Genomic DNA, 25,718 nt, shown 5'->3' with positions numbered 1-25,718 from the left:
TGTACTACTGTTTTTGATCTCTTGGAATCAGTTAATATTTTTGTTCTGCGAACCCGAGTGGCATGTTATTGTTCTGCGGGCAATCTCTGACACATGTAAGAGTTTCCATTTATCATAATCAGTCCGTAACATATGGAACTGCTCTTTATGGTTCAATTTTAAAAGTTTCAAATCCCCCCGCCCATTTTTTTTTCTGGCTATGGCCCTGGTCAGAGGTGCCCTTTGCTACTGTGTGCAAGGACTGGTGGTGCCAAGTTCTCCTTATCTATGCTTTGGCTGAAACTAACAGGCCAAAAACAAAAGACAGGGTGGGCAGGGGGGTTCCCAGGTCTCTTTCCCAGTGCTGCCTTCCTCCCCGTCCCTCAAGCCAGGCCTGGGCAAGGAGAGCAGATGGACAATGAAGCCTTGGAGGCTCCTCCTCAACCCCCGCCTTCCTTTGCAGAGCCCAGCGGCTCCGTGGCTCTCAGTGCGCAGGCACGGTTGGTAAATAATACGTGGCGTCTGAGGCTGGAGCCGCTCAGAGCGGAGATGGGCACCGAGCGAGAGATCTGCAGCTAACCCGGCTGCATTTGCTCACCCGGCCAGGCAGAGGAGGAGGAGAAGGAGGAGGAAGAAGGGGAAGAGGAAGAGGAAGAGGCGGCGAATTGGGATCAGGTAACCAAGTAGTCCTTCCTCAATTACAGTCCTGCCGAAAAGAATAATGAATAGAAGGAGAAAGAGAGACGTCTCTGTCATTGGAACTAGTTTCCATAGGAAGCAGATCTGGCGTCTCCTTCTTTCTCTAGGCGTGGAGGGGAAGGCAGATAGTTCTTTTCAGAAGGGAAAACGGTAGAAAAGATTGTGCTGCTCTTCAAACATGATTTTCAAACACTAACAGAGAAAGAGAAATGAGTTTATGGGGCAGAGAGCGCGAGTCTTTGGACGCTGCCGGCTCTGGCGTTCAGCACCTTGGAGAGCGACCTCCTGCAAGTAGAGGCCAGCAATAGAAATCCCATTCCCAGTCTCCTTCCTTTCTTCTCCTCCAGGGTCATGGAGATCATGGGTTATCGCAGCCCTTGTCTTCCAAACCCCATTCCCTCCCATCCCATGATTTCCCACCAGACAAGTTATTGTTGTTAGCTACCTTTCAGCTGGAGCCCCAATGGCGAAGTGTGATAAAGCACTGAGCTGCTGAACTTGCAGACTGAAAGGTCCCAGGTTCAAATCCTGAGAGTGGAGTGAGCGCCCGCTATTATCTCCAGCTTCTGCCAACCTAGCAGTTCAAAAACATGCTAATGTGAGTAGATCAATAGGTATCGTTCCAGCGGGAAGGTAACGGTGCTCCATGCAGTCATGCCAGCCACATGACCTTGGAGGTGTCTACGGACAACGCCGGCTCTTCGGCTTAGAAATGGAGATGAGCACCAACCCCCAGAGTCAGACATGACTGGACTTAACGTCAGGGGAAACCTTTACCTTTTTAAATCTTTCAATAGGCTTCAATGTATGGTAACCCTCCCAATAACAGACATCTGAGATGTGTTGTCGAAGGCTTTCGTAGCCGGGATCACAGGGGTGTTGTATGTTTTCCGGGCTGTATGGCCATGTTCCAGAAGTATTCTCTCCTGACATTTCGCCCACATCTATGGCAGGCATCCTCAGAAGTTGCCTGCCATAGATGTGGGCAAAATGTCAGGAGAGAATACTTCTGGAACATGGCCATACAGCCCGGAAAACATACAACAACCCAGACATCTGAGAGTCCCAGAAATCAGTTGCCTGCTCAGGTCTTGCAAACTCAGGGTCAGGGCTTTTTTGATGGAATCAACCGACCTGTGAAGGTGTCCTCTTTTTCTACTTCCTTCCACATCCCAAGCATTATAGTCATTTCTAATGCACCGTTTTGTCTCATGATAAGTCCCAAGTATAATAGCCTCTATATCAGTGGTTCCCAGCCTTTTTCTGACCAGGAACCACTTGACCAGGGGCCACTCTCCAACATTAATACCAAAAGGATTACAAATCAGTTTTTGGTCAACTTTAAATTCGTTTTAGTTATTTGGGGTGCTGATTCAGAAAATTGCAATGGATAGACCACGTGAGCTCTAGTTTCTGATTCAGAACATATGCCATTAGTTGCCATCTGCTCGCCCACAGAAAACCACATTTATTTATTTATTTACAGTGTTTATATTCCGCCCTTCTCACCCCAAAGGGGACTCGGGGCAGATCACATGTATATACATATACATGTGACAAACATGTGACAAACATTCAATGCCATATAGACATAGAACAAAGAAACAGACGCAGAGGCAATTTAACCTTCTCCTGAGGGGATGTTCGATTCTGGCCACAGGGGGAGCAGCTGCTTCATCATCCACTGTGATGGCACTTCCTCATTCCAGTAGCGGCTGGATGATTTTTATGGAGTCGTAAATTAGTTAAATTAGCCTCCCCACTTTATAAGTGGTACCTTAATTTCCTACTTGATAGATGCAACTATCTTTCAGGTTGCTAGGTCAGCAATGAGCAGGGGTTATTTTTTATTTTTTATTGTTGGGTGCTCACCCCGCCATGGGCTGGCCTCGAACTCATGACCTCTTGGTCAGAGTGATTTATCACTCTTGGTCAGAGTGATTTATTGCAGCTGGCTGCTCACCAGCCTGCACCACAGCCCATAATCTAGAGCTGATGTGGTCTATCCAGTGCAATTTTCTAAACCAGTGCCCCAAATAATCCTAGCAACAGGCCTAAAAATGAAGATACCAAGGCACCCCTGCTTCCAGGTGCCACATGGAATGGCTCTGCTCATGGGGAGGGAGGGGGGAGGAGAAGCAGCAGTCAGGAGGCTTGTTGTTGATGGATAGTCAGGCTCTCCCCTTCCGACATCCCCGTTGCCTCGGCACTATAAGAGGGTTTCGCAAGACCAGTTGCTCTTGTTGCAATGGTGTAGTAACAGTGAGGCTGCAGACCATATTTTAGTTCTTGGGGATCACTGGTGGTCCATGGACCACAGGTTGGGAACCACTGCTCTGTATAGCAATGCTGGCTTCTAGTGAGGGCTCTGCCATTACTTGCTCTTGGATCCATTTATTTGTCTTTTCAGAATAATCCACAGTATCTGCAGACTCTCCTTCAGCAGAAAAGTCCCAGAAAGAAATTTAGACCTTGGCACTTTTTTGAAAAAGTATATAGCAGGCCCTTGGTATCCACTGAGGTTGTTCCAAAAACCCTGTGGCTATCAAAATATGTGGATACCAAAATCCATGGATCTCAAGTACCATTATATGTAATGACATATAATAATAATATCCCTTATATAAATCAAACTTTGCTTTGAAGGATTATTTTTTTAAAAAAATAAATCTGTGAATAGTGGGAACTATGGATATGGAGGGCTAGCTGTATTCAATTGCTTAAAATGTACTCAAGGCTTGTTTTTAAAAGAAGGAGTTTGGATAACCTTTGTAGAAAATTAGAAAGGCTTCTGCTTATAATTTAAAGGCTATAGTTTCACTATTCCTTCAAGGGCATATTCAGCAATTAAATTCTAGACACTCTTTTCTAAAGGAGCATAACAGGGTTGGAGAGGAACATATTTCCCCATTATCAACTCATGCTGGCCTGTTAAAGTGATATGTTACCTAACAGAACTGTGCATGTTATACAATTGGATGGCATTGCATTTGTGGCATGGGCTTAGATTCTTCCACTTGACAGCTGAGCATGTGAGGTTTTAAGCTCTCTTATTGTCATTCAACTAAATGTGCAGACAGATGATGTGCATCAGTGGCAATGAGCTACTAAGGCCTTGTTTGGACCAATATCTGGAGATAGATAGATAGATAGATAGATAGATAGATAGATAGATAGATAGATATACATATACACACACACACACACATACATCCTTAAGAGCTGCAGGGGAATCTAGATGTGCTTCAAAATCATATTTTCCAGCAGGAAAACATATCATGCCAGAAAAATGTGACTATACCCCAATGGTACTTCCATGGGGATGGCAAACTCTATTTAGAATGTGGTGCTGCCAATGGCAATTAGCAGAGCTCGAAAATATTATAATTCTTTTCCATACTTGTTCTGGAATTTTTGAAGCTGCAGTAAAACAAAAGGTTATTTGAAATTAGTAATGAGATTAGATATGAACAGAGGCTCCTACAAAGTATGAGAGAGTGCTTCAGGATAGGCTTGGAGTACTATGCACATTATGATTCGGGCTGGTTTTACTTTGGTTGACAAGCTCTTTTTCTTGCTGTTACACTAAAATCCAGAGGAACGCTCAAACTCATGAATATTAATCAAGATACCTGTCTGAACAGGAAAAATGCATTTTTGGAAATCCTGTTCATGTTCTTTCCAGTGGTGAAAAAACAACTTATCATTATTTGTTTTTAAAAAAACCCTTAAGAAAAATATATCTCTCCATTTATGCAACCCATATGGCATTTTTGCATATAGAACTCATCTCTTCAGATGAGTTTATTCAAAACAATAAGAGCTGTTCGGCAATGCCATTTTGCAGGGATGTGGAGCTTCATTCTGTTGAGGGAAGATGTTGACAAGCTGGAAAGCATCCAGAGGAGGGCGACTAAAATGATCAAGGGTCTGGAGAACAAACCCTATGAGGAGCGGCTTAAAGAGCTGGTCATGTGTAGCCTGCAGAAGAGAAGGCTGAGAGGAGACATGATAGCCATATACAAATATGTGAGGGGAAGTCATAGGGAGGAGGGAGCAAGCTTGTTTTCTGCTGCCCTGGAGACTAGGAAGTGGAACAATGCCTTCAAACTACAGGAAAGGAGATTCCACTTGAACATCAGGAAGAACTTTCTCACTGTGAGAGCTGTTCAGCAGTGGAACTCTCTGCCCCGGACTGTGGTGGTGGCTCCTTCTTTGGAGGCTTTTAAGCAGAGGCTGGATGGCCATCTGTCAGGAGCTTTGAATGAGATTTTCCTGCTTCTTGCAGGGGGTTGGACTGGATGGCCCATGAGGTCTCTTCCAACTCTACGATTCCATGATTCTAGATTTTTAAGCAGAGGCAGGATGGCCATCTGTTGGAGGTGCTTTGATTGTGTGTTCCTACATTGCAGGGGGTTAGACTAGATGCCTTTGGGGTCTCTTTCAACTCTATGATTCTATGACTCTAAATCAGTAGTGGACATAGCAACAGTAGCCTTTTGATAGGGAAGGGGGAATTGTGGTATGCAAAAGGATCCTGTAGCCTTAGAAATTAACTGCTAGAACAAAATTGGTAGCATGAGATTTCATAGACTAAGCATGCACTTACACTGTAGAATTAATGCAGTTTGACACTACTTTAACTGCCACGGCTCAATGTTACGAAATCACAGGAGTTGTCATTTTACAAAGTCTTTAGCCTTCCATGCCAAAGAGTGTTGATGCCTCACCAAACTACAACTCCCATGATTCCATAGCCTTGAGCCATAGCAGTTAAAGTGGTGCCAAACTGCATTAATTTTACATTGTAGGTGTAAGTTCTTTCTCGGATGCATGGAGTGAATGTATACTGATATTCCAGACTAATAGCACCATGTCTTTGAATCTGAACCCCTGGATTGTGGTACTACTGTTACTGTCATGCCCGTTGTAGCCATGTGGTTTAACATTATGAGTTTCACACTTCTTTTCAGCATAAACATGTAAAGGGAACAAGTGATTATAGTATCCACATTATGCAAAACTAGAATAAAATAAGAATTAATGGATCTCTCAGGGAGTAAATCTAAACATTATTTTAGTATAACCTTTTTCTCAGTCATAATCAGAAAACATGCATATGAGACTTCTTTAGAAAAGCTGCAGACATTAGTACAACAAAAGGTATTCATGAACAAGGCTGGTAGTAAGCTCAAAAGCCATAAACTTTTAAACATTGGGCTGATACATCAGTGATCACTTGCCTGTCCCAATCTTACTGGAATAAAATGATTGTAAGAGATCATCATCTATTTAGAAAACAGCTCCGGTGTGTCCTGAACATCTTATCCAAAATTCATTAAACTTTACTTAACAGTATTGTTTTATTATGCTGAGGCTACAAACAAAAGATGCGTTGTTCTACTTAGAATAAAAGGCTGCAAGCTACTGAAGTGTATCAGTTGAGTGTGTATTCTAGTTGGTTGGCTGGTTTCATTTAGATCATGTATTTCTCCAAGGAGCTCAAGGTGCTGAATATGTGTATAAGTCTCTTCTCCCGTCTTCAGGGTCATCCTACCAGAAGTAAGGCTTGGTAGCCCAAGATCACTCAAATGAGTGATCATTTAAACACAGGTTGCTATAATTCTAGAGTGGATCTACATTGTAGAATTAATGCAGTTTGACACCTTTTGAACTTTGGCTTAATGCTATGGAATCTTGGGAGTTGTTGTTTGGTGGGGCACCAGAATTCTTTGGCAGAGAAAGAAGACTCAAGACCTTGTAAAACTACAACTGCCATGATTCCATTTTTTATTGTGTCAGAAGTGACTTGAGAACATACTGCAAGTTGCTTCTGGTGTAAGAGAATTGGCCATCTACAGAGACATTGCCCATGGGATGCAAAGATGTGTTACCATCCTGCTGGGAGGCTTCTCCCATGTCCCCACAAGCTAGAGCTAATAGACGGGAGCTCATCCCATCTTACGGATTGGAACCGGAAATCTTCAGGTCAGGAACCTGACCTTCAGGTCAGCAGTCCAGCCGGCACAAGGGTTCAACCCATTGCACCACCACAGCTCCTGCCATGACTCCATGGCATTGTGCCATAGCAACTAAAGTGATGTGACACTGCATTAATTTAGCAATCTAGATGTACCCCTTGTTTGGCAATATAACCACACTAGACACACACTCATATCTCCAAAATCCTAGATCTGAAAAAGCATTATGCATGATATTAGAAAAGCATCCTATGAAAATTATTTAGTTTTCATATGTCCCTAAACTGACTGAGACCAGGATCTCTTCTATTTTTCTTCTGTTTAGTTTAATGTTCATAGCACAAAAGTACATTGACTCGATTGCTGATGAAAATACCATTAAATGAATTAAAGTTTCATTCAATCTTCTCTGTGGCACCATTCTGAACATTTAATACATCTATTCACAAATCCGATCACAGCTGCGAGGTGCCATTGGAGTATAATAATGTTCAAAAACCATGCAAGGCAACCTTCCCCATGGCAACAGAAGTTGCTAAGGGATTACCTACTATGCAGCTGCATGTTTCAGAGATCTGACTGTACATTTTCTTTGTTTCCTCATGACTATACTCATGATACAAATCTAGCTGAACTGCTGTGAAAAGTTCAGGAATAGTAATAATTTTCTATGCAAATAAAACCTTAACATTAAAGTCCAATCTGATGTTTCCATTGAAAAGAGCTTTGAAATCTGTACTGCATTCTTTAATAAAGAAGATACAAGCAAATAATAACATTTGTGTGATATTTATTTTGTAAAAATAGTTGCTACTGATAGTAGGGGAATGGGATTTTAAGGTAATAACCTTAAATAGACTCATTGACAAAGAGTGATGTATTCCATATGTGAACTTTTGTTACAATTTACAAAATGTGAATGAAACCCTTATCCCAACTAATCAATTTTCAGAGAAAATCGACTTTCAGTTTCAAAGTGTTGATTCCATGCTCTTTGTTTGTTTCTATTTGTGTGCTACCCCCTACCAGAAAACTTCTCTGCATGTCTTACCATTGATACACAAAACCAAAATGTAATATAGAGTCATAAAATCAGAAATGTAAGTAAGTAATTTAGCCCTCACATAGCAACCACTGAATCATAACCGCAGATTGTAAATCTGAGAGGCCAAAACTACATATGGCAGTGGCTCTCAACCTGTGAGTCCCCTCATGTTTTGGCCTACAACTCCCAGATATCCCAGCCAGTTTACCAGCTGTTTGGATTTTTGGGAGTTGAAAGCCAAAACATCTGGAGATCCACAGGTTGAGAGCCACTGATATATGGCATTTAAAAAGATCTGAATAAACACCGGGAGCTCCTGGTAGCACAGTGGGTTAAGCTGCTGAGCTGCTGAACTTGCTGACCTAAAGGTCGGTGGTTCGAACCCGGGGAGCGGAGTGAACTCCCGTTGTTAGCCCCAGCTTCCGCCAACTTAGCAGTTCAAAAACATGCAAATGTGAGTAGATCAATAGATACCGCTCCGACAGGAAGGTAACGGTGCTCCATGCAGTCATGCCGGCCACATGACCTAGGAGGGGTCTATGGACAATGCCAGTTCTTTGATTTAGAAATGGAGATGAGCACCAACCCCCAGAGTCGGACATGACTAGACAATGTCTGGAGAAAACCTTTACCTTTACCTAAACAGGCAAGGCTTCACTTGACATTAAAAAGGCCACAGGACAAACATTATTGGCAAAGTTGTTGCATAATTGGGGTGCCCTTAATGATTCAATAAACACCCTTGTCCTGGTAGCATTATGCCTCATTTCCTTAGATTTCTTAAAAACATTATGTGTTGCCCTGACTTCAAGCAGAAGGGTATGGGGCTTGATAGACATCTGAGGTTAGCTTAGACAGACAGGCAGCATCTGGCTACAGTTGCAAGATTTTGGAGAGTTCTGAGCATGCAATTATGACAAATCCAGACTACATTTTTATCTCACCCTTATCCTGTCTCATTCAGTAGTTTTACTAAGACACCAAACAGCAACATTCTCCACTCCTAAGCTTCCTCCCCACCACCACAACAGTGTTTTTCCATAGTACAGAAAACCTAATAAGGAGGTGAAAAGATGGAATAGTGTACGGTGTCTTCCAGGGACTTCTGGAACTGTCTTTAAGGTAGAGACAGCTCAATACTGACAGTGAAGTCATTATTAATTTTGCAGATAGATTTGTTTTACAAAGTAATGAGAGCACAACATACTGAATTAAAGCCATCATCATCACCACCATCATCATCATCTTCACAATCACCCAACTGAGTTTCATGAAAGCAAGAACAAAATAGTGATCATTTAATATGAAGGTGTTTCAAAATGATGGACCCAATTTCAAAGTAATATATTTCACAATAACAACATGTTACAATCACACAAAAAGTTACAAGCGGTTTAATGAGTTATCAAGTCTTATTAACTATTTTGAGCCAGAAACAAATCTAAAAAATAACTCAGCAAATGGGAGAATGTCTTATTAGGCTTTGTGCTGCATGGTCATCATTTTGCAAATAGCTGAGGCTAGGGGCTGTTTGTGTGCTCGGAGAGAGATCTAGCAGTAATCATTTGAAACTTTAAGCCTCACCCTTTGAGGAGGTAAAAGGGCAGTTTGTGGTTGGAGAGCTATAGTGATTTCAAATTGGGTCTATCTTTTTGAAACACTCTGCTTCTACCTGAGAGTTTCTGAGTGGACTCATCTACATGGGAGTCTTGGTGGTCCAATTTTTCCTGATAGTTTCAGAGGGCTCAGCCTCCCAAATCTAATCCTCAGGAGAAGGGTTTGAGCTCATCCTGTTCTCCATTCTGGGGTGCAAAGTATTTCCTAATTGCTAGTGTGAAAATATCCTAGGCAGCCGTTTACATTGTGCAGGATTCCAGGTTTCTGTGAATCTTCATGTTATGCATTTTGATGTGAGGTTGAGGAGCTATCTGACACACATCTAATGGATGTGGTTTCATTACACCCTTTCTTGTTGCTCTATGAGTGCATGAACAGGCCAAAATCTGGATTTTAGTAGAGGCTTTTTCCTTCTTGGTTTGAACTCCCTTTCAGGCCCTTCTTCCATTTGAAGGGCATGGAAGAGTAGCCATCTGGCCTTGAGCCCAATTTTCAATGTCTTCTCAGCCAATCCCTGGGGACATTTGAGCTCTAGTGTAAATGGGACTGGTTTTTCTAATGAAGCTTTTTCTGGTGACCTTTGAGTTTTTGGCTCAAGAGATTTCTAAAAGATAGTCTATGAGTTTGGTTCAGGTTCTGGGTCTTGGTTCAGCATTTCTTGGGTTTGCATTAGTGGTGCTTCTGAGTCATCCCATTCTCTATAGTGTGAAGTTGTAATACTTTTAGATTGATCTAGGCCATGAATATTTTCACAGAGTGTTCTCACTTGTAAACACATTGCATTATAGGTCTGGTATTTTAAAGCTGAATTTAAAAATCACTGTATATTCATCAATGCCATAAGAGCAACCTGGATACAAAAATGAGCTGTTACATTCATGTTCTGGTTAGTCTGGGCACCACACAAAAGTGTTGGCATGCAAAAATCCCAATGTATTTCATCCAACAGACTGTATATCTTCTGCTTGCATACTTCTGTTACTACAATCTGCCTTGTTCAGGAAAAAGAAAAAAAATAGACACAGATCATGAGCAATAGCCAAACACTCAGAGCCTTTTTGGCAAACACTGTTTGGCTTTTGAAACCTGCCTACTGCTGCTTGGGACATTGACCACTTTCAAACCAGTTGATCTCTGTTGCAGAATGGACAGAATCACCCCATATGAGCAACTGAAGATGTCATCAATTTATAACAGATCCCCCTGTGGCGCAGCGGGTTAAACTGCTGAGCTGCCGAAAGGTTGGCAGTTTGAATCTGGGGAGCGGGGTGAGCTCCCACTGTTAGCCCCAACTTCTGCCAATCTAGCAGTTCCAAAACATGCAAATGTGAATAGATCAATAGGTACCACTCTGGCGGGATGGTAATGGTGCTCCATGCAGTCATGCCGGCCACATGACCTTGAAGGTGTCTTTGGACAATCCCGGCTCTTCGGCTTAGAAATGGAGATTCCACCCCGCAGAGTCAGACATGACTAGACTTAATGTCAAGGGAAACCTTTACCTTTACCTTACCAATAGCCCCTTCCACAATCGTATGTGAGGCACGCCATGCTTCAGCAACCTCCAAGAAATGCCCCTCATCCCTTATAGGTAGAATGTGTGATGCTGTTCACTGATGGTGATGGTTACTGAACTCCCTTCTGCCGCACTGGTAATCTCTTCAAGCATTCAATTAGGAATGAATGCAGTACCAAACAGATGACGCTGTTATCTCCAACAGCATTGGTTTCATCACCTCTTTGGGCAGAGAGGAAATTGAATTAAACAATCTATAATCTAGCAAGTCTAAAAACCCCAAGAAGAAAGGAAGGGGAACAAGCTAGATATTACATTGGAAGAAAGACAATGTGGAATTGGAATTAATTCCTTGTTCCCTCAGTGGAAATAGCTTTGTCTTGCAAGTATGTTCCAACTGTCCTTCAGATGGTAAAGATAATACTTTTTCTCTCAAGTGGAAGATTTGCAATTGGCTCACAGTTGCAGTGCCATTGAGAGTTAGTCCAGCAGAGCAGGTCTGCTGTTTTATCTCCTATCAACTTGTAATAATTGCAATGATGAATTGTAATTATGAATTGTATCGACTGTGCTTCCATTTTTAAATTTGCTGCTGCAGGTTTGAGTTTTGATTCACAATACAGTTCTACACAGTAGAAAAGGAAGAAAGCACATGTCATCCCTGGCTCCCAGCTGGCTTGCGGATTCTGAGCATTGTGTATTTGTGTGTTTGCATAATTTTTCCAAGTTCTCCTCTTCAGTGATCGACATTCTACCCACTTTCAATTCATTGATTTCATAATTTTCATAATTAGCTGCTTTAGCTATTGACAGTGAAGAAAAGAGAGCAAAAGGCTTCCACTGTAATGAAACAGCCATAGCAAAGTCTGAGGGGAAGCTCTTGGAAACCAGGGACAGCATGATATTTGGGGCATACACATAGGCACATGTGTCTTGCATGTGCATGGTGTTTCTTTTTGAATATGGTTCAGAAAGCGATTCTCTAACTTTGTGTTCCAACTAAACCAGTGGTTCTCAACCTGGGGTTCCTGATTATTTTGGCCTACAATTCCCAGAAATCCCAGCCAGTTTACCAGCTGTTAGGATTTCTGAGAGTTGAAAGCCAAAAACATCTGGGGACTCCAGGTTGAGAACCACTGATCTAAAATATAGGAGTCCCCGGTGGCGCAGTCGGTTAAACCCTTGTGCCGACAAGACTGCTGATCTGAAAGTTGGGTTGCTGACCTGAAGGTTGCTGGTTCAAATCCGGGAAGAGCAAGTAAGCTCCCTGTGTCAGCTCCAGCTCCCCATGTGGGGACATGAGAGAAGTCCCTCATAAGGATAGTAAAACATCAAACATCCGGGAATCCCTGGGAAATGTCCTTGCAAATTCTCTCACACCAGAAGTGACTTGCAGTCTCTCAAGTCGCTCCTGACACAGGAAAAAAATCTAAAACATTCCTTGTGCCAGGAAGCTGCCAGGACTCGGGGAGGGTGGCAGATGCAATGGCAGATCCTGGGAAGGGAGGAAGTGGGAGCGAATTTAAATGATGAAGATGCAGTTGGTCTGGGCTCTCAAAGGGAGGAAAAGGAGGATGTGTGTACTCTCACACCTGGCCCACTCCCACCAGTAAGTGGGCCAGGAGGAACCCTACTTGGCATTTAACAATTGCTGGGGCAGAGCGGTGAGCATAGACCTGTGAAGGCCGAGCATTACAACTGCTCAATATATGATCCCAGCCCAAAGTACATATCCCAGCCAGTATGTCCAGTGCCATGCTGATTGCTGGAATCTGGGAGCTGTAGTTTGAAAAACATAACTCTTTACAATTTTAAACCGTATTGGTAATGCAGAATAATAACAACAACAACAACAACAACAACAACAACAACAACACAACAAAACACTGCACGGAAAGTTCCTTGACAAAATTGAAAGAAAAGCTGATAAGGAGAAGACCTGGCTCTGGCTCTTGAATGGGACCCTGAAGAAGGAGACAGAAGGCCTGATCCTTGCAGCCCAGGAGCAAGCCATCAGAACAAATGCAATTAAGGCCAAGATTGAAAAATCAGCTGATGACCCAAAATGCAGACTCTGCAAGGAGGCTGACGAAACCATTGATCATATCCTCAGCTGCTGCAAGAAAATCACACAGACTACAAACAGAGGCACAACTATGTGGCCCAAATGATTCATTGGAACTTATGCCTCAAGTACCACCTCCCAGAAGTAAAGAACTGGTGGGATCACAAACCTGCAAAAGTATTGGAAAATGAGCACGCAAAGACACTGTGGGACTTCCGAATCCAGACTGACAAAGTTCTGGAACACAACACACCAGACATCACAGTTGTGGAAAAGAAAAAGGTTTGGATCATTGATGTTGCCATCCTAGGTGACAGTCGCATTGACGAAAAACAACAGGAAAAACTCAGTCGCTATCAGGACCTCAAGATTGAACTTTAAAGACTCTGGCAGAAACCAGTGCAGATGGTCCCGGTGGTGATAGGTACACTGGGTGCCGTGCCAAAAGATCTCAGCCAGCATTTGGAAACAATAGACATTGACAAAATTACAATCTGCCAACTGCAAAAGGCCACCCTACTGGGATCTGCACGCATCATCCGAAAATACATCACACAGTCCTAGACACTTGGGAAGTGTTCGACTTGTGATTTTGTGATACGAAATCTAGCATATAATAATAATAATAAATAATAAATTTTATTTATACCCCGCCACCATCTCCCCAACGGGGACTCGGGGTGGCTTACATGGGGCCATGCCCAGAACAATACAATATAAAACAACAAATCATAACGCATTAAACAATACAATAAAAGAAAATATACACTACAGTAAACAAAATCAAAAGAACAGTAGAACAATAAAACCAAGGGCGGGCCACATGAACACTAGGTTAAAACTCGGGGTGAGAAAGGAAGTAGGAGTAAAAACCACAGAGAACAGGGTTATAGAGTGGTGGGGCAATCTGGTGGACAGATATTGAAGGAGAGCAGCAAAATGGATATATCTATCTATCTTGTTTGCTGTGTCATACAATAATAATAATAATAATAATAATAACAACAACAACAACAACAACAACAACAACAACAACAATTTTATTGTTGTACTCCGCCTCCATCTCACCGAAGGGACTCAGGCGGCTTACATAAGAAAATAGTCCATAAATTTTAAACACAATATAATTACATAGTTATAAAACAATATAACATAGTAATTATTAAAACCAAGACATCAATTGCTATGTACAGAGGGTGATTAGTTCAAAACTCTGAGTAAAGTCCATGAGTAAAATAGAGACTGGCAGGGGAGGACAAGGAACTGATCGCATTAAAACACTAAAACCTATAAAATGGGGGTCAATCTTAAAGTACAACACAGTTTGAAAGCAAGATACATGGCTGGTGGCCTCTTCACTCAAAAGCTCACCAGAACATCCATGTTTTTAGACTCCAGCGGAAGGTGGACAACGAAGGAGCCAATCTAATCTCCCTGGGGAGCAAGTTCCAGAGTCGGGGAGCCACTACTGAGAAGACCCTCTCTCTCATCCCCACCAACCATGCTTGAGATGGAGGTGAAAATGAAAGAAGGGCCTCCCTGGAAGATCTTAGGGTCTGGGCGGGTTCTTAAGGGAGGATAAGCTGTCATCCAACACCTGAAAATGGAAGAATAGTTATTATATTTTAAAGGTGCCTCTATAAAGCATTCTTTATTTTTCATCTGTAAATTGTTATACACTGGAAGGGGGTGGTTCTGAATCCAGACTGCTGGTATTTCTGCATTGCATGTGAAATGAGAAAAACATAAGAGGACCAGACAGCAGAGAAACAAATTTTTAGAAAGCATTGACATTCCTAAGCCAATAGGAAAAATACCACTCACCGCAGGTAGGAGAAACGAATAATGCATCTTAACCCCAAACCTTAGGTGAATGTAATCTGAAGGATTTGGTGGCTGTTGTCATAGTGATAAAACTAGCAGTTGTCTGTGCCTGCCATTTTTATGTGATGTCCTACAGATTTCTATATAATTCAAAGTGGAAGGTTGATGCTGAAAGATAGGCAGAGCTGGGGGTTTGTTGGCAGTTGTTTGAATCGCTTAATGGGAAAGTGACTTAAAAGCTAAACTCACTATAACAAAAATTAAATTTAGAAACAAATTATAGAGCAGAAACCTTGCTTTGCATCAGAATGAATCAATGAGGTCTATAAACAGAAATGGGGGTCTATTCTTAGGTTGTAAGGTACATTTATTTTTTGCTGGTGCCGTCCTTACTCATAAGTTCCTATTCACATAAACTTGCCAAAATACTTAAGAGGGGAAACAGTCAAGTCATGGAGCAGAAACAACCATTTACAATAGCTCTGGGGCATAATAAAATTTAACTAGCATTGCAGTGCTTCTAAATGCTACCTGATGTAATATATGTAAACTCATTAACTGATTGATTGACAGAATTTGTAATAATCAGACCTTGGCAAAACTCCCCTTTCGGCTACAACTCCCAAAAATCCCCACAGAGCCAGGTCTTGATAAATATAAAAAACTATGACTATATAAGACTTAGATAAGTCTAAGGCAAGCCATGTCTGTTGCTTGGAAAGGTTAATGTTTGGACTGTGGCTCTGCATGCAGCACATCATGAAGGTAATTCTCTTATAAATTGCCTCTGCTTTTGAAAATGATATCAGAGTCTGATGGATCCCCATTATCACATCTCTCATTGCAGGGAAGAAAGATGAGTGCTTATGCGGACATCTCGGCATCCAAGCCAGGGCCACAGGGGACCCCGGAGAGTGGTTACCAGCGCTACGGTGTTCGGTCTTACCTGCATCAGTTTTATGAGGACTGCACAGCATCCATCTGGGAGTATGAGGATGATTTTCAGATCCAGAAGTCACCCAACAGGTGGAGCTCTGCATTCTGGAAGGTACAGATAATTTATCATTGTCCTGCATTTTCAACTACATATAAGTTTGGGTTTTCCATTTGCTAGATAGTTAGCAGAAGGGGAAGTTTTGGATCCTAGGTAAACTCCTTCTGTGATGTTCAGAAGCTTTGCAGATCTGCACAGCATTTACTGTAATTGAAATAGGGTACAGTGTTCCCTCACTTATTGCGGGGTTTACGTTAGGAGCCCTGGTGGCAAAGTTGTCAAAGCGCTGAGCTGCTGAACTTGCAGACCAAAAGGTCCAAGGTTCAAATCCCAGGAGCAGAGTGAGCACCCACTGTTAGCTCCAGCTTCTGCCAACCTAGCAGTTCGAAAACATGCCAATGTGAGTAGGTCAATAGGTACCGCTCCGGTGGGAAGGTAACAGCGCTCCATGCAGTCATGCCAGCCATATGACCTTGGAGGTGTCTTCGGACAACGTGGGCTCTTCGGCTTAGAAATGGAGATGAGCACCAACCCCCAGAGTCAGACATGGCTGGACTTAACGTCAGGGGAAACCTTTACCTACCTTTACCTTTTTACATTCCAGGACCACCCACAATAAGTGAAAATCCACAGTAGGGGTGCTATATTTATTTTAATATTTACACATTATATTAGTAGTTAGGTGGCCTTTCTCCCCTTTGCTAGCCTTCTTCCTGCGCTTCTTCTTGGTGGCTTCCCCTCCGGCGCCTGCCAGTTTCCCTTTTGCGCATGTGCGTCCCTATTGTTGGCATCCAGAGTGGGCTGGATGGACACCGACGAGAGGGAGAGCACATATGCAAAAGGAAAACTGGCACCTTTTGCACATGCACCAGAAAAAAACCGTGAAGCAGTGAGGGAGCGAAAAGCGAACCGCAAAGTAGGAAGGGAACACTGTATTCCGCAGATGAGTCTCACTTATCCAAGCTAAATGGGCCAGCAGAACCTTGAATAAGTGAATATCTTGGATAATAAGGAGGGATTAAGGAAAAGCCTATTAAACATCAAATTAGGTTATGATTTTACAAATTAAGCACCAAAACATCATGTTATACAACAAATTTGACCGAAAAAGTAGTTCAATACGCAGTAATGTTATGTTGTAATTACTGTATTTACAAATTTAGCACCAAAATATCATGATATATTGAAAACATTGACTACAAAAATGCATTGGATAATCCAGAACATTGGATAAGCGAGTCTTGGATAAGTGAGACTCTACTGTACTTTCTTTTTGTTTTGTTGTTTTACTATAACTCCTAAAATTTCCCCAGTGAGCTTGAACACTTTTTAATTTTGGGAATTATAGTCCAAACACCTTCAAACACTTTGAATGTTAGAAAGTTTCAAAGAAAAAGGCCCGGATTTTCCAAGCAAATCTAATTATAAATTATCTAATTATAATGCTGATTTTTCAGAATGAATTAACCCAAAGGGCCCTTCTACATCTTACCTCATCTTGACTGAAAAATAACCCAAAGGGAGAACCATATTTTAAAAACCTAAAAAAATCAAGATTTAGATTTTCTCTCTATTCATGTGCATCAATCTTCCCTAGAGCTGTCAAGATGGCAAATCCCATTAATCTAAGTTATCATGGCCATTTTGCCTCATGTCTAGAGTTGATAGGAGCTGTAGTCCAACACATCTAGAAGGATCCAAGCCAGAAGGCAATTGATAAACAATAACAGGCTACCATTAAAGACTATTGTATCATTTATCAGATTTTCCTATGAAATGGCCATTGACTGAATTCTAGCTTGATTTATTTGGAAGGTCACACACAACACTCCAAGCAACTTACTTTGCCTTCCTTGGTACTATTATAATTATAAAAACAGCAAAGACAAGTCCGCTTGTATTGAGTATGGCTATAGTACAAGGATGAGGATTTTTTTTTCACCTGTAGTGCTTCCAACCCCTTGACATTCCTATCAGACCCCATAATAGCCTTTCATCATCCATTGAAAAATGTATCACAGCCAGTCAGTGGCCTGGGAGACAGACTGTGCCTAAATGCCCTTTGACTATTATCGAATACTGACAGAGATAGTCAAACTAGAGTTGACTCCACAGACTCCCATAAATATGTTGGCAAGATCAGACCTTTCTGTGCCTTTGTATCCAAAAATAGATGACATACCTTTGTCTCTCCAGGTGATTCAGACTACAATTCCTTATCATTTGTGATGCTAGCTAGTGTGCCTGAAATGTTAAGCCCAAAACATTGGAAAAACAAAGGTTCACCACTGCTGTTTTATATGCTGTTTTTGTGGTACACGCACAAAACCAAAACTGCAATCAATGGTCTTGAATTACACTGAGTTGTTCAGAGCTTGGAAAAGTTCCTGGTTTTTATACTACAATAGGCCATGCTAGCTGGGAAATTTCATAAGTTGTAGGTTTTTAAAAGTATCTCTTCCAGTGCTGGATTTGTTACAATTTCATCTTGAATATATTAATGAGCAGAAATTGACTGTTATTCTTTTTCTTATTACAATAGTCCCACTTATCCAAGATAAATGGGATGGCAGAACCTTGGATAAGCGAAAATCTTGGATAATAAGAAGGAATTAAGAAAAAAAGCCTATTAAACATAAAATTACATTATGATTTTACAAATTAAGCACCAAAACATCATGTTTTACAAGAAAAAGCAGTTCAATGCACAGTAATGTTATGTAGTAATTACTGTATTTACCAATTTAACACCAAAACATTGCAAGATTTACTACAAAAACAATGACTGCTAAAAGGCAGACTGCCTCGGATAATACAGAACCTTGAATAAGTGAAGCTTGGATAAGTGAGACTCTACTGTATGTCTTCTTCTCCTTGAAGCATGAAGATCTATGGCTTAGCGCAGGCATGGGCAACCTAAGGCCCAGGGGCCGGATGTGGCCCCTGAGTGCTTACCCCAGGCCCTCCTCATTTTCCCTGTCCTCACAGAATAAGGATGTGGTGGCCCGCATCCTTACACAGTATCTGAGAGCCCTCTGGAGTGCTCTCAGCCATCACATGTCTCACCCTCCTCCCAGCATAAGGACAGTGTAAGGATGGCATGTAGCAGCTGAGAGCCCTCCAGAGTGCTCTTGGCCATCACCTGTCTCTTCCTCCTCCCAGCATAATGCCGAGAGGACATCTGAAAGATCAAGGGAGGATGATCGAGAAGGAGAATCAGGGTAGTCGCCATGTGTCTTGTTTTGCTCCTGGCATAAGGATATGGTGAGCAGCCCCATCCTTATGCCAGGAGGACAACCTGAGGATGACCCAGGCCCTACCCCATCCCTCTGGCCCTGCCCTTTTCCAGGCCCTCCCCATCCCAGGCCCATTCCACCCAGTACATTCCCAACCTCCCGCCCAGGCCGACCCTCCTGGCCCAGCCCTTTCCACAATGTGACCCCAAGGCTGAAGTTTGTCCATGCCTGGCCTAGCCCCATTGCTAGCTCCAGATGGGTTAAGCCCATTGAATCAATGGGAATTTGGAAAATCAAAAGTATCTATGCACACTTTCTATATTTGCACATTTCTGCAGACTCTTCCTTGCCACTGTGTTCCTCCGCTGCTTATTGATTTGGTTAATGTTGCAGATATCATCTGTCTCCTCAAATTCTACATGACAGCAGCCTCAGGGGACCTCAAGCATGGCATGTTCCACAGGAGCGATGACAGATGTCTGTGACATGTCAGATATATTTAGTAGCTCAAACTGAAGCAATCACACAAAACCCATCACATTCAGCTTAGCTGATTTTTCTAAACTGTTTTTGTTTTCTAGGTCGGACTCATCTCAGGAACAGTGTTTATGCTTACAGGAATCATCGTTCTTGCAGCAGGTTTCATAGTATCCCCTAAAATTGAAGCCCTCGGAGTTGAAGATTTTGTGGTGGTGGATACACGTGCTGTTCAGTTTAACAGAGCCCTCGAGGTATGCAAGTTGGCAGGAGCAGTATTATTTTGCATTGGAGGAACCATGACGGCAGCCTGCTTGCTCATGTCCGCATTCGCGAAAAGCTACTCCAAAGAAGAAAAGTATCTGCAGCAAAAATTTAAAGAGAGAATAGCTGACATAAAAGCCCATGCACACCCAGTCACAAAAGCCCCAGCACCGGGAGAATCCAAGATACCTGTTACATTGTCCAAAATTCAAAATGTCCAGCCGTTATCTGAAACCTGATGTTTTCTCCCATCTTGTGAATTTTGTCACGTTTGGCTTTGGCTAGCAAACAAGTCTGTGTTTGCAGTGCAGCATCAGTAGGAAAAAAGAAGCAGATTAGGGGGAAACCTGATGTGAGCATAGTAAAGACAAGAAGGTGAAGGCTCAGCCATTAGTGGTTTGCATAGAGCATTCCAGTATCAGGTGTGTGCGTGTGTGTTTAAAAGTCCATCGATCTCTTTTGAACCACAAGACTTTGCAAAACACAGGGCAAATCTCCCCACACCCTGCTTTAGTGTCAAACATTAGCCAAATTCACTAGTTATAGTAATCAGAATTCTATTTCCAATTATTGTGAATGAGTCAGCGTGGTTTTGTATGCTGCTTGATCACTCCTGTTTGGCTTGTCCTTTGATTGGAAAAAAAATATCCAAACAGTACCTCTCTGGAAGGTATGATCCAAAAACCTTTCTCTTCCCCTGATAAAGTAGAGTCATAAACCATACCTAGTTCTTTGCTTACACATTTGGCTTATTGGGAGAGAAGCATAACAGGGTCTTTGATTCATATACCATTATAAATAAACCACAAATTGAAGCCATGTGGTTTGTTTTCCCATTCATATTCACAGTGAGAATTATTGGTTACCAGCATGTTGCTTATAAATGAAAGTCGGAGTATTGATGGAGCTCTGAATTAAAATTATATGTAAACTGGGATAATTTATTGTTTTCAGATCAGTGTCATATTTATATATTTTTACTGTAGACAATATGATTCATGCTCTGATACAAAACATAATTGTATTGGTAGCCAAACCCTACAAAGGGATGTGAGTAGCAATTTACATCTTTGAAACTTCTACTTCAACTGTGTGTCCTGCCACTAAGGAAGACTCCATTGTAAACTAAAAAGCCAGTGTCAAGTTCATCAACAAAAAGCGAGTGTGGTGGAAAATAAAATAGACCACCAGCTGAACAAGATTTTCCCTCATGCTCATAAACCCTTATTCAATTACAACCAGTGCTTTCTTATTGCCGTCTGTTTAGTTAAATCTAAATGATAGATCATCAATTTAGTCATGTTATGAGTTATCTCCAGCTTATCTTGTCATCATAAAAAGGAGGAGAGTGAGAGAATATGTGCAAAACTTCCTTTAGATTTTAAGTAATAGAATTCCATACATTCCTGTAGCACCCTGAGCATATTAGTCCCGTAATAACCACTAAATGATCTTCTCTGTATTAGGCTGTAATGAAAAATCACCTGTTGTGAGCTTCACACTTAATCCTTTGGCCCACACAACCTTATTTTCCATTTTACTTCTGAGGTTCTATTTTTTTAAATAGTGGGCAGTACTATTTTAAAAGTGCCAATTTATTATGGTGGTGTATTTTTGGAAGGAAATTAAAATCAGATTAACTCTGCTGCAGTTCCAATCACAAATTCTTTTTAGATTTTGTTTTGTCACAAAGGAATATGTTTGTATTAGTAAAGATAAGGACCCTGTCCTGTGCCACGTGTGTACTGTGATGTGTGTACAGACTTGATTGAAGTGTACATAACACTCCTAGGCTCAGACAAGCGACTGCTCTGTTCATGGCCATTATGGGAGCAAATGGAAAGAAATGCACACACAGATCTGCCCTCATCATCTTCCACACATTTCTGGATTGGGAATTATTTATATCAGATTGTGGCCAATCAACAAAGCAGCAAGCATTATCTCCCTCCGGTTGTGTTGAGTACAAACTATTTTTGCACTTTGAGCTCAGTTTACAACAATTTAAGTAAGCCAAAGATGATGGGGAAAGTGGGAGGATGAGAGAGAAACTTGGGCTTTTTAAACCTATTTAAGAAAGTGGGATTGCAGAAGATTAAATAAATGGTCCTTGCTGAATCAGGACAGTTGATGAGCATAAGACCGAACATAAGATACATACTATTCTGCCCTCCAAGACAGGGGAAGTTAGGGCATTGCCACCAGCATCTGCTACCTGCGGTGGTTTCCTCAGTCTGCCTGATGGTAGGGCTGGCCCTGCATATCCCTACAAGGCATCTCTCTCCTAATTCTTGCCCCATTTACTGTAATAGGTCTATTACTGGAAAAGTCACTGTTAGACCATGTCTATTTTTAAATATAAAATATTCTTCCTTAAACCCAGCTGCCTGACCTTAAAAGAAATTATCAGATGTTACACTTCTATTTTTTCTAGATAATAGAGAAAGCTTATCCTTAACCAGAGTATAGCTATGTAAATGCTTACCTACAAATTTGTTCTTTCAATAAAAGTATAAGTTGTCTTTATCTCAAAAAGATACAGTTAACCTTAACTCTTTAGCCTATGACTCTAAAACAAAACTGTAAAAAAATGAAATGTGAACTTTGTATTCTTTGACGACGTGCGCCCAATGTCTGTCTCTCTCTTTTTTAGTGGATACAATAAAATTATTAAGATCTGGTGTGGTTGTCTTTTTGAAATAATTCTACTGAGTGCTCACAATGAGCTAGATTACTGAATGGTAACAGCTTTAGGAAATACTGGCCAAGAACATTTTAGTATAGGTAGCAGGAAATGAAGGTTTCATAGTAGTCACGGTTTATGATTATACGCATATAGACCAAGATTATACATCTTCATAAGTAAGGAGCCTCTGGTGGCTCAGTGTGTTAAAGTGCTGAGCTGCTGAACTTGCAGACCGAAAGGTCCCAGGTTCAAATCCGGGGAGCGGAGTGAGCGCCCGGTGTTAGCTCCAGCTTCTGCCAACCTAGCAGTTCAAAAACATGCCAATGTGAGTAGATCAATAGGTACCGCTCTGGCGGGAAGGTAACGGCGTTCCATGCAGTCATGCCAGCCACATGACCTTGGAGGTGTCTATGGCTCTTTGGCTTAGAAATGGAGATGAACACCAACCCCCAGAGTCGGACACGACTGGACTTAACGTCAGGGGAAACCTTTACCTTTACCTACTAAGTTAATGTAAATGCATTTGTTGTTGCTGTTTATTCGTTCAGTCATTTCCAACTCTCATGCCAGAGTTCCCTATCAAGTGTGGGCAGCCCCAGCTCCTTCAAGGTCAAGCCAGTTACTTCAATGCATACGATCCCCTTATTCATGGGTTCTTGTTTCACTTGCCCGCAATCACTGCTCCTGGAAATGTTTGTGTGCATCTCTCTAATCTTTCAGTGCAACTCTATGGTTTGCTTGAGCCAGAAATTAACTTCCCATGTCAAACCTATGTACAGGCACCTAAAGAAGCAATGAAAGGAAAGTTGGGAGCAAGTGGGTGGAAATTGGGTGGCATACCTACCAGTCATGGGAAGCATTGTTGCCAAGCCCCAGTTAACTTTGTACAGAATCCTATATTTTGGCAGTTCACTACTTGAAGTTAGTGGGTAAAATGTAAGTATTCAACCATGATTCCCAAAATAGGGTGCAGTACTAACCTCTGTTTAGGTATCCTGTTTTAGGGGGTGTTTGAAATATGTCCCCATGGATAAAGAGGTCTTACTGTATTAACTGACAGAGTTTCTTCTTTGCTAGTATTACACAATCCCTATACTGAATATCAGGAGCCCCAGTTGACGCAGGAGGTTAAACCGCTGAGCTGCTGAACTTGTGGACCGAAACGTCAGCGGTTTGAAGCTATGGAGCAGGGTGAGCTCCTGCTGTTAGCCCCAGCTTCTCCCAACCTAGTAGTTCAAGAACATGCAAATATGAGTAGAGCAATAGATACGGCTCTGGCAGGAAGGTAACGGCGCTCCATGCAGTCATGCCAGCCACATGACCTTGGAGGTATCTATGGACAACGTTGGCTTTTTGGCTTAGAAATGGAGATAAGCATCAACCCCCAGAGTCGGACATGACTAGACTTAATGTCAGAGGGAAACCTTTACTTTTTTATACCGAATATCACTGTGATACCACATATGAGAAATGGTGGATGCAAATAGATATCATATAATTGCACAGTGTTTAGTGCATAAAGCCATACTATTTTGGGTACATTATTACACATCTGCAAAAGTTCTCTATATGGAATGCTGTTCCCATCACCATCACTTCACTCAGTCCAAAAACATGCATAGGTAAAAGGTAAAGGTTTCCCCTGACGTTAAGTCCAGCCATGTCTGACTCTGGGGGTTGGTGCTCATCTCCATTTCTAAGCCAAAGAGCCGGCATTATCCGTAGACACATCCAAGGTCATGTGGCCGGCATGACTGCACGGAGCGCCGTTACCTTCCCGCCAGAGCGGTACCTATTGATCTACTCACATTAGCATGTTTTCAAACTGCTAGGTTGGCAGGAGCTGGAGCTAACAGCGGCCGCTCCCGCCGCTCCCAGGGTTTGAACCTGGCACCTTTCGGTCTGCAAGTTCAGCAGCTCAGCGCTTTAATGCACTTCGCCACCGGGGCTCCTTAAAAACATGCATAGCACAACTTAATGGCTGCATATGCCAGCTTATGCCACTATAAAAGGATTCAAGCCATAATGTGCATAGCTGCACATTAGATTTTCCTTATGGGTATAGTTTGTTGCTTAGAGTCATATTACATAGAGTGGTAAACATTCATGATAACATGATATCACTGCTGCAGAGATGTTGGGTACCCACACCCAAAAAGGATCATGAACTTTAACAAAACTTTATTTGGACTGAGAGTTATTTAAACAGTGAAATAAAAAATAAAAAATGAATAGCAGACGCACAAATAAATTACAGTCAAACAAAAAGATCATATTGGATATTTTCTCACTTTACTGCCTCAGTGTAACATTGATAGCCTCATAAGACTGTCCTAGAAAACAAGCAAGGAATTGCCAGGAATGGAGGGCTAAATTGTCCCTCTACAATATAACAGCAAGCAAACAAACAAACAAAAACCCAGAAATCGGAAGAGGAGGTTTAGAAGGGCATAAATATATTGGAAAAGTCATCTTCACCACCAGTTTGGGGCTTCCTGCCAGAGATTTCTTTGGGAATCCTTGAGGAAGAGAGCACTACTAGGCCACACCTACATCATGCTTACTAATGAATTGTTCATTGAAGAAATAGCTATGAGATATGAGATATCGCCATCTGAACCAGATATTGAATTGTTATGAGGAGCCAATTATTTCCATTGTGAAGAAAACCACGTTTTCAATGTTCCTGCAATGCCACAATACTTGGAGAGCAATAATGTCATGAAATACAACTGACTCAAAAGCAAAACTAATGCATCACTATGACGGTATATCGGCATGGTGTGAGAAGTTTAATTTTGAGATTATTGTTTCTGCATCCTTCATTTTCCCCCTTTGCATCCTGAGGGTGATTCTGCTGGCCAGTCTTAGAAGCAGTATTGCAATAATTCAATTTGAAATGCTTTGAGCAAGCATCCTAGAAGCTATTATCATTCTTTTATTATTCCATACTTTAGAGTCACAATGTCAAATCATAATGACAGGGCTTTTGTTTTGTCCTTTTCATGTAAATGGAAACTTGTTTACTGTAGATTTTCTTTCACTGCTGTCGGGCGAGCCATGTGGGCAGCAACCAGGCAGGGCATTGCGACCTTTCCGATGTGAAGTTTAATTAAAGATGGTGAGGAGAAGACATCTGACATTTTGAGCATGCTGAAGGATATCTAAAATGATGGCTCCAATATAGACCCCTTCCATCTTTCCCATTTCTTTTTGATAGCATTATTTTTTAAATCAGATTGTGAATCTAATTCACAGACATTTCTGGGAAAAACAGCCAAGATATCTAAAGCATATTTACTTTGAACAGGGCAGGATCCACTGTTATTCCAGTG

At 41.8% G+C, this 25,718-nt stretch overlaps 1 protein-coding gene across 1 annotated transcript; it reads left to right on the top strand.

Annotated features, from left to right (window-relative positions):
* The first annotated feature begins 458 nt into the window (after window positions 1–458).
* On the top strand, window positions 459–22,378 carry nrsn1 (neurensin 1). The gene is made up of 3 exons (XM_003219746.4): window positions 459–654; window positions 15,574–15,774; window positions 19,538–22,378. Exons 2-3 carry the CDS (start codon window positions 15,583–15,585, stop codon window positions 19,934–19,936), a joined length of 591 nt encoding a protein of 196 aa, XP_003219794.1. The 5' UTR covers window positions 459–654; window positions 15,574–15,582; the 3' UTR covers window positions 19,937–22,378.
* The last annotated feature ends 3,340 nt before the right edge of the window (window positions 22,379–25,718 follow it).

This window comes from Anolis carolinensis, chromosome 4 (genome assembly GCF_035594765.1).
Source record: "Anolis carolinensis isolate JA03-04 chromosome 4, rAnoCar3.1.pri, whole genome shotgun sequence".
Classification (NCBI taxonomy): domain Eukaryota; kingdom Metazoa; phylum Chordata; class Lepidosauria; order Squamata; family Dactyloidae; genus Anolis; species Anolis carolinensis.
This window is presented reverse-complemented; position numbering and strand designations above follow the sequence as displayed.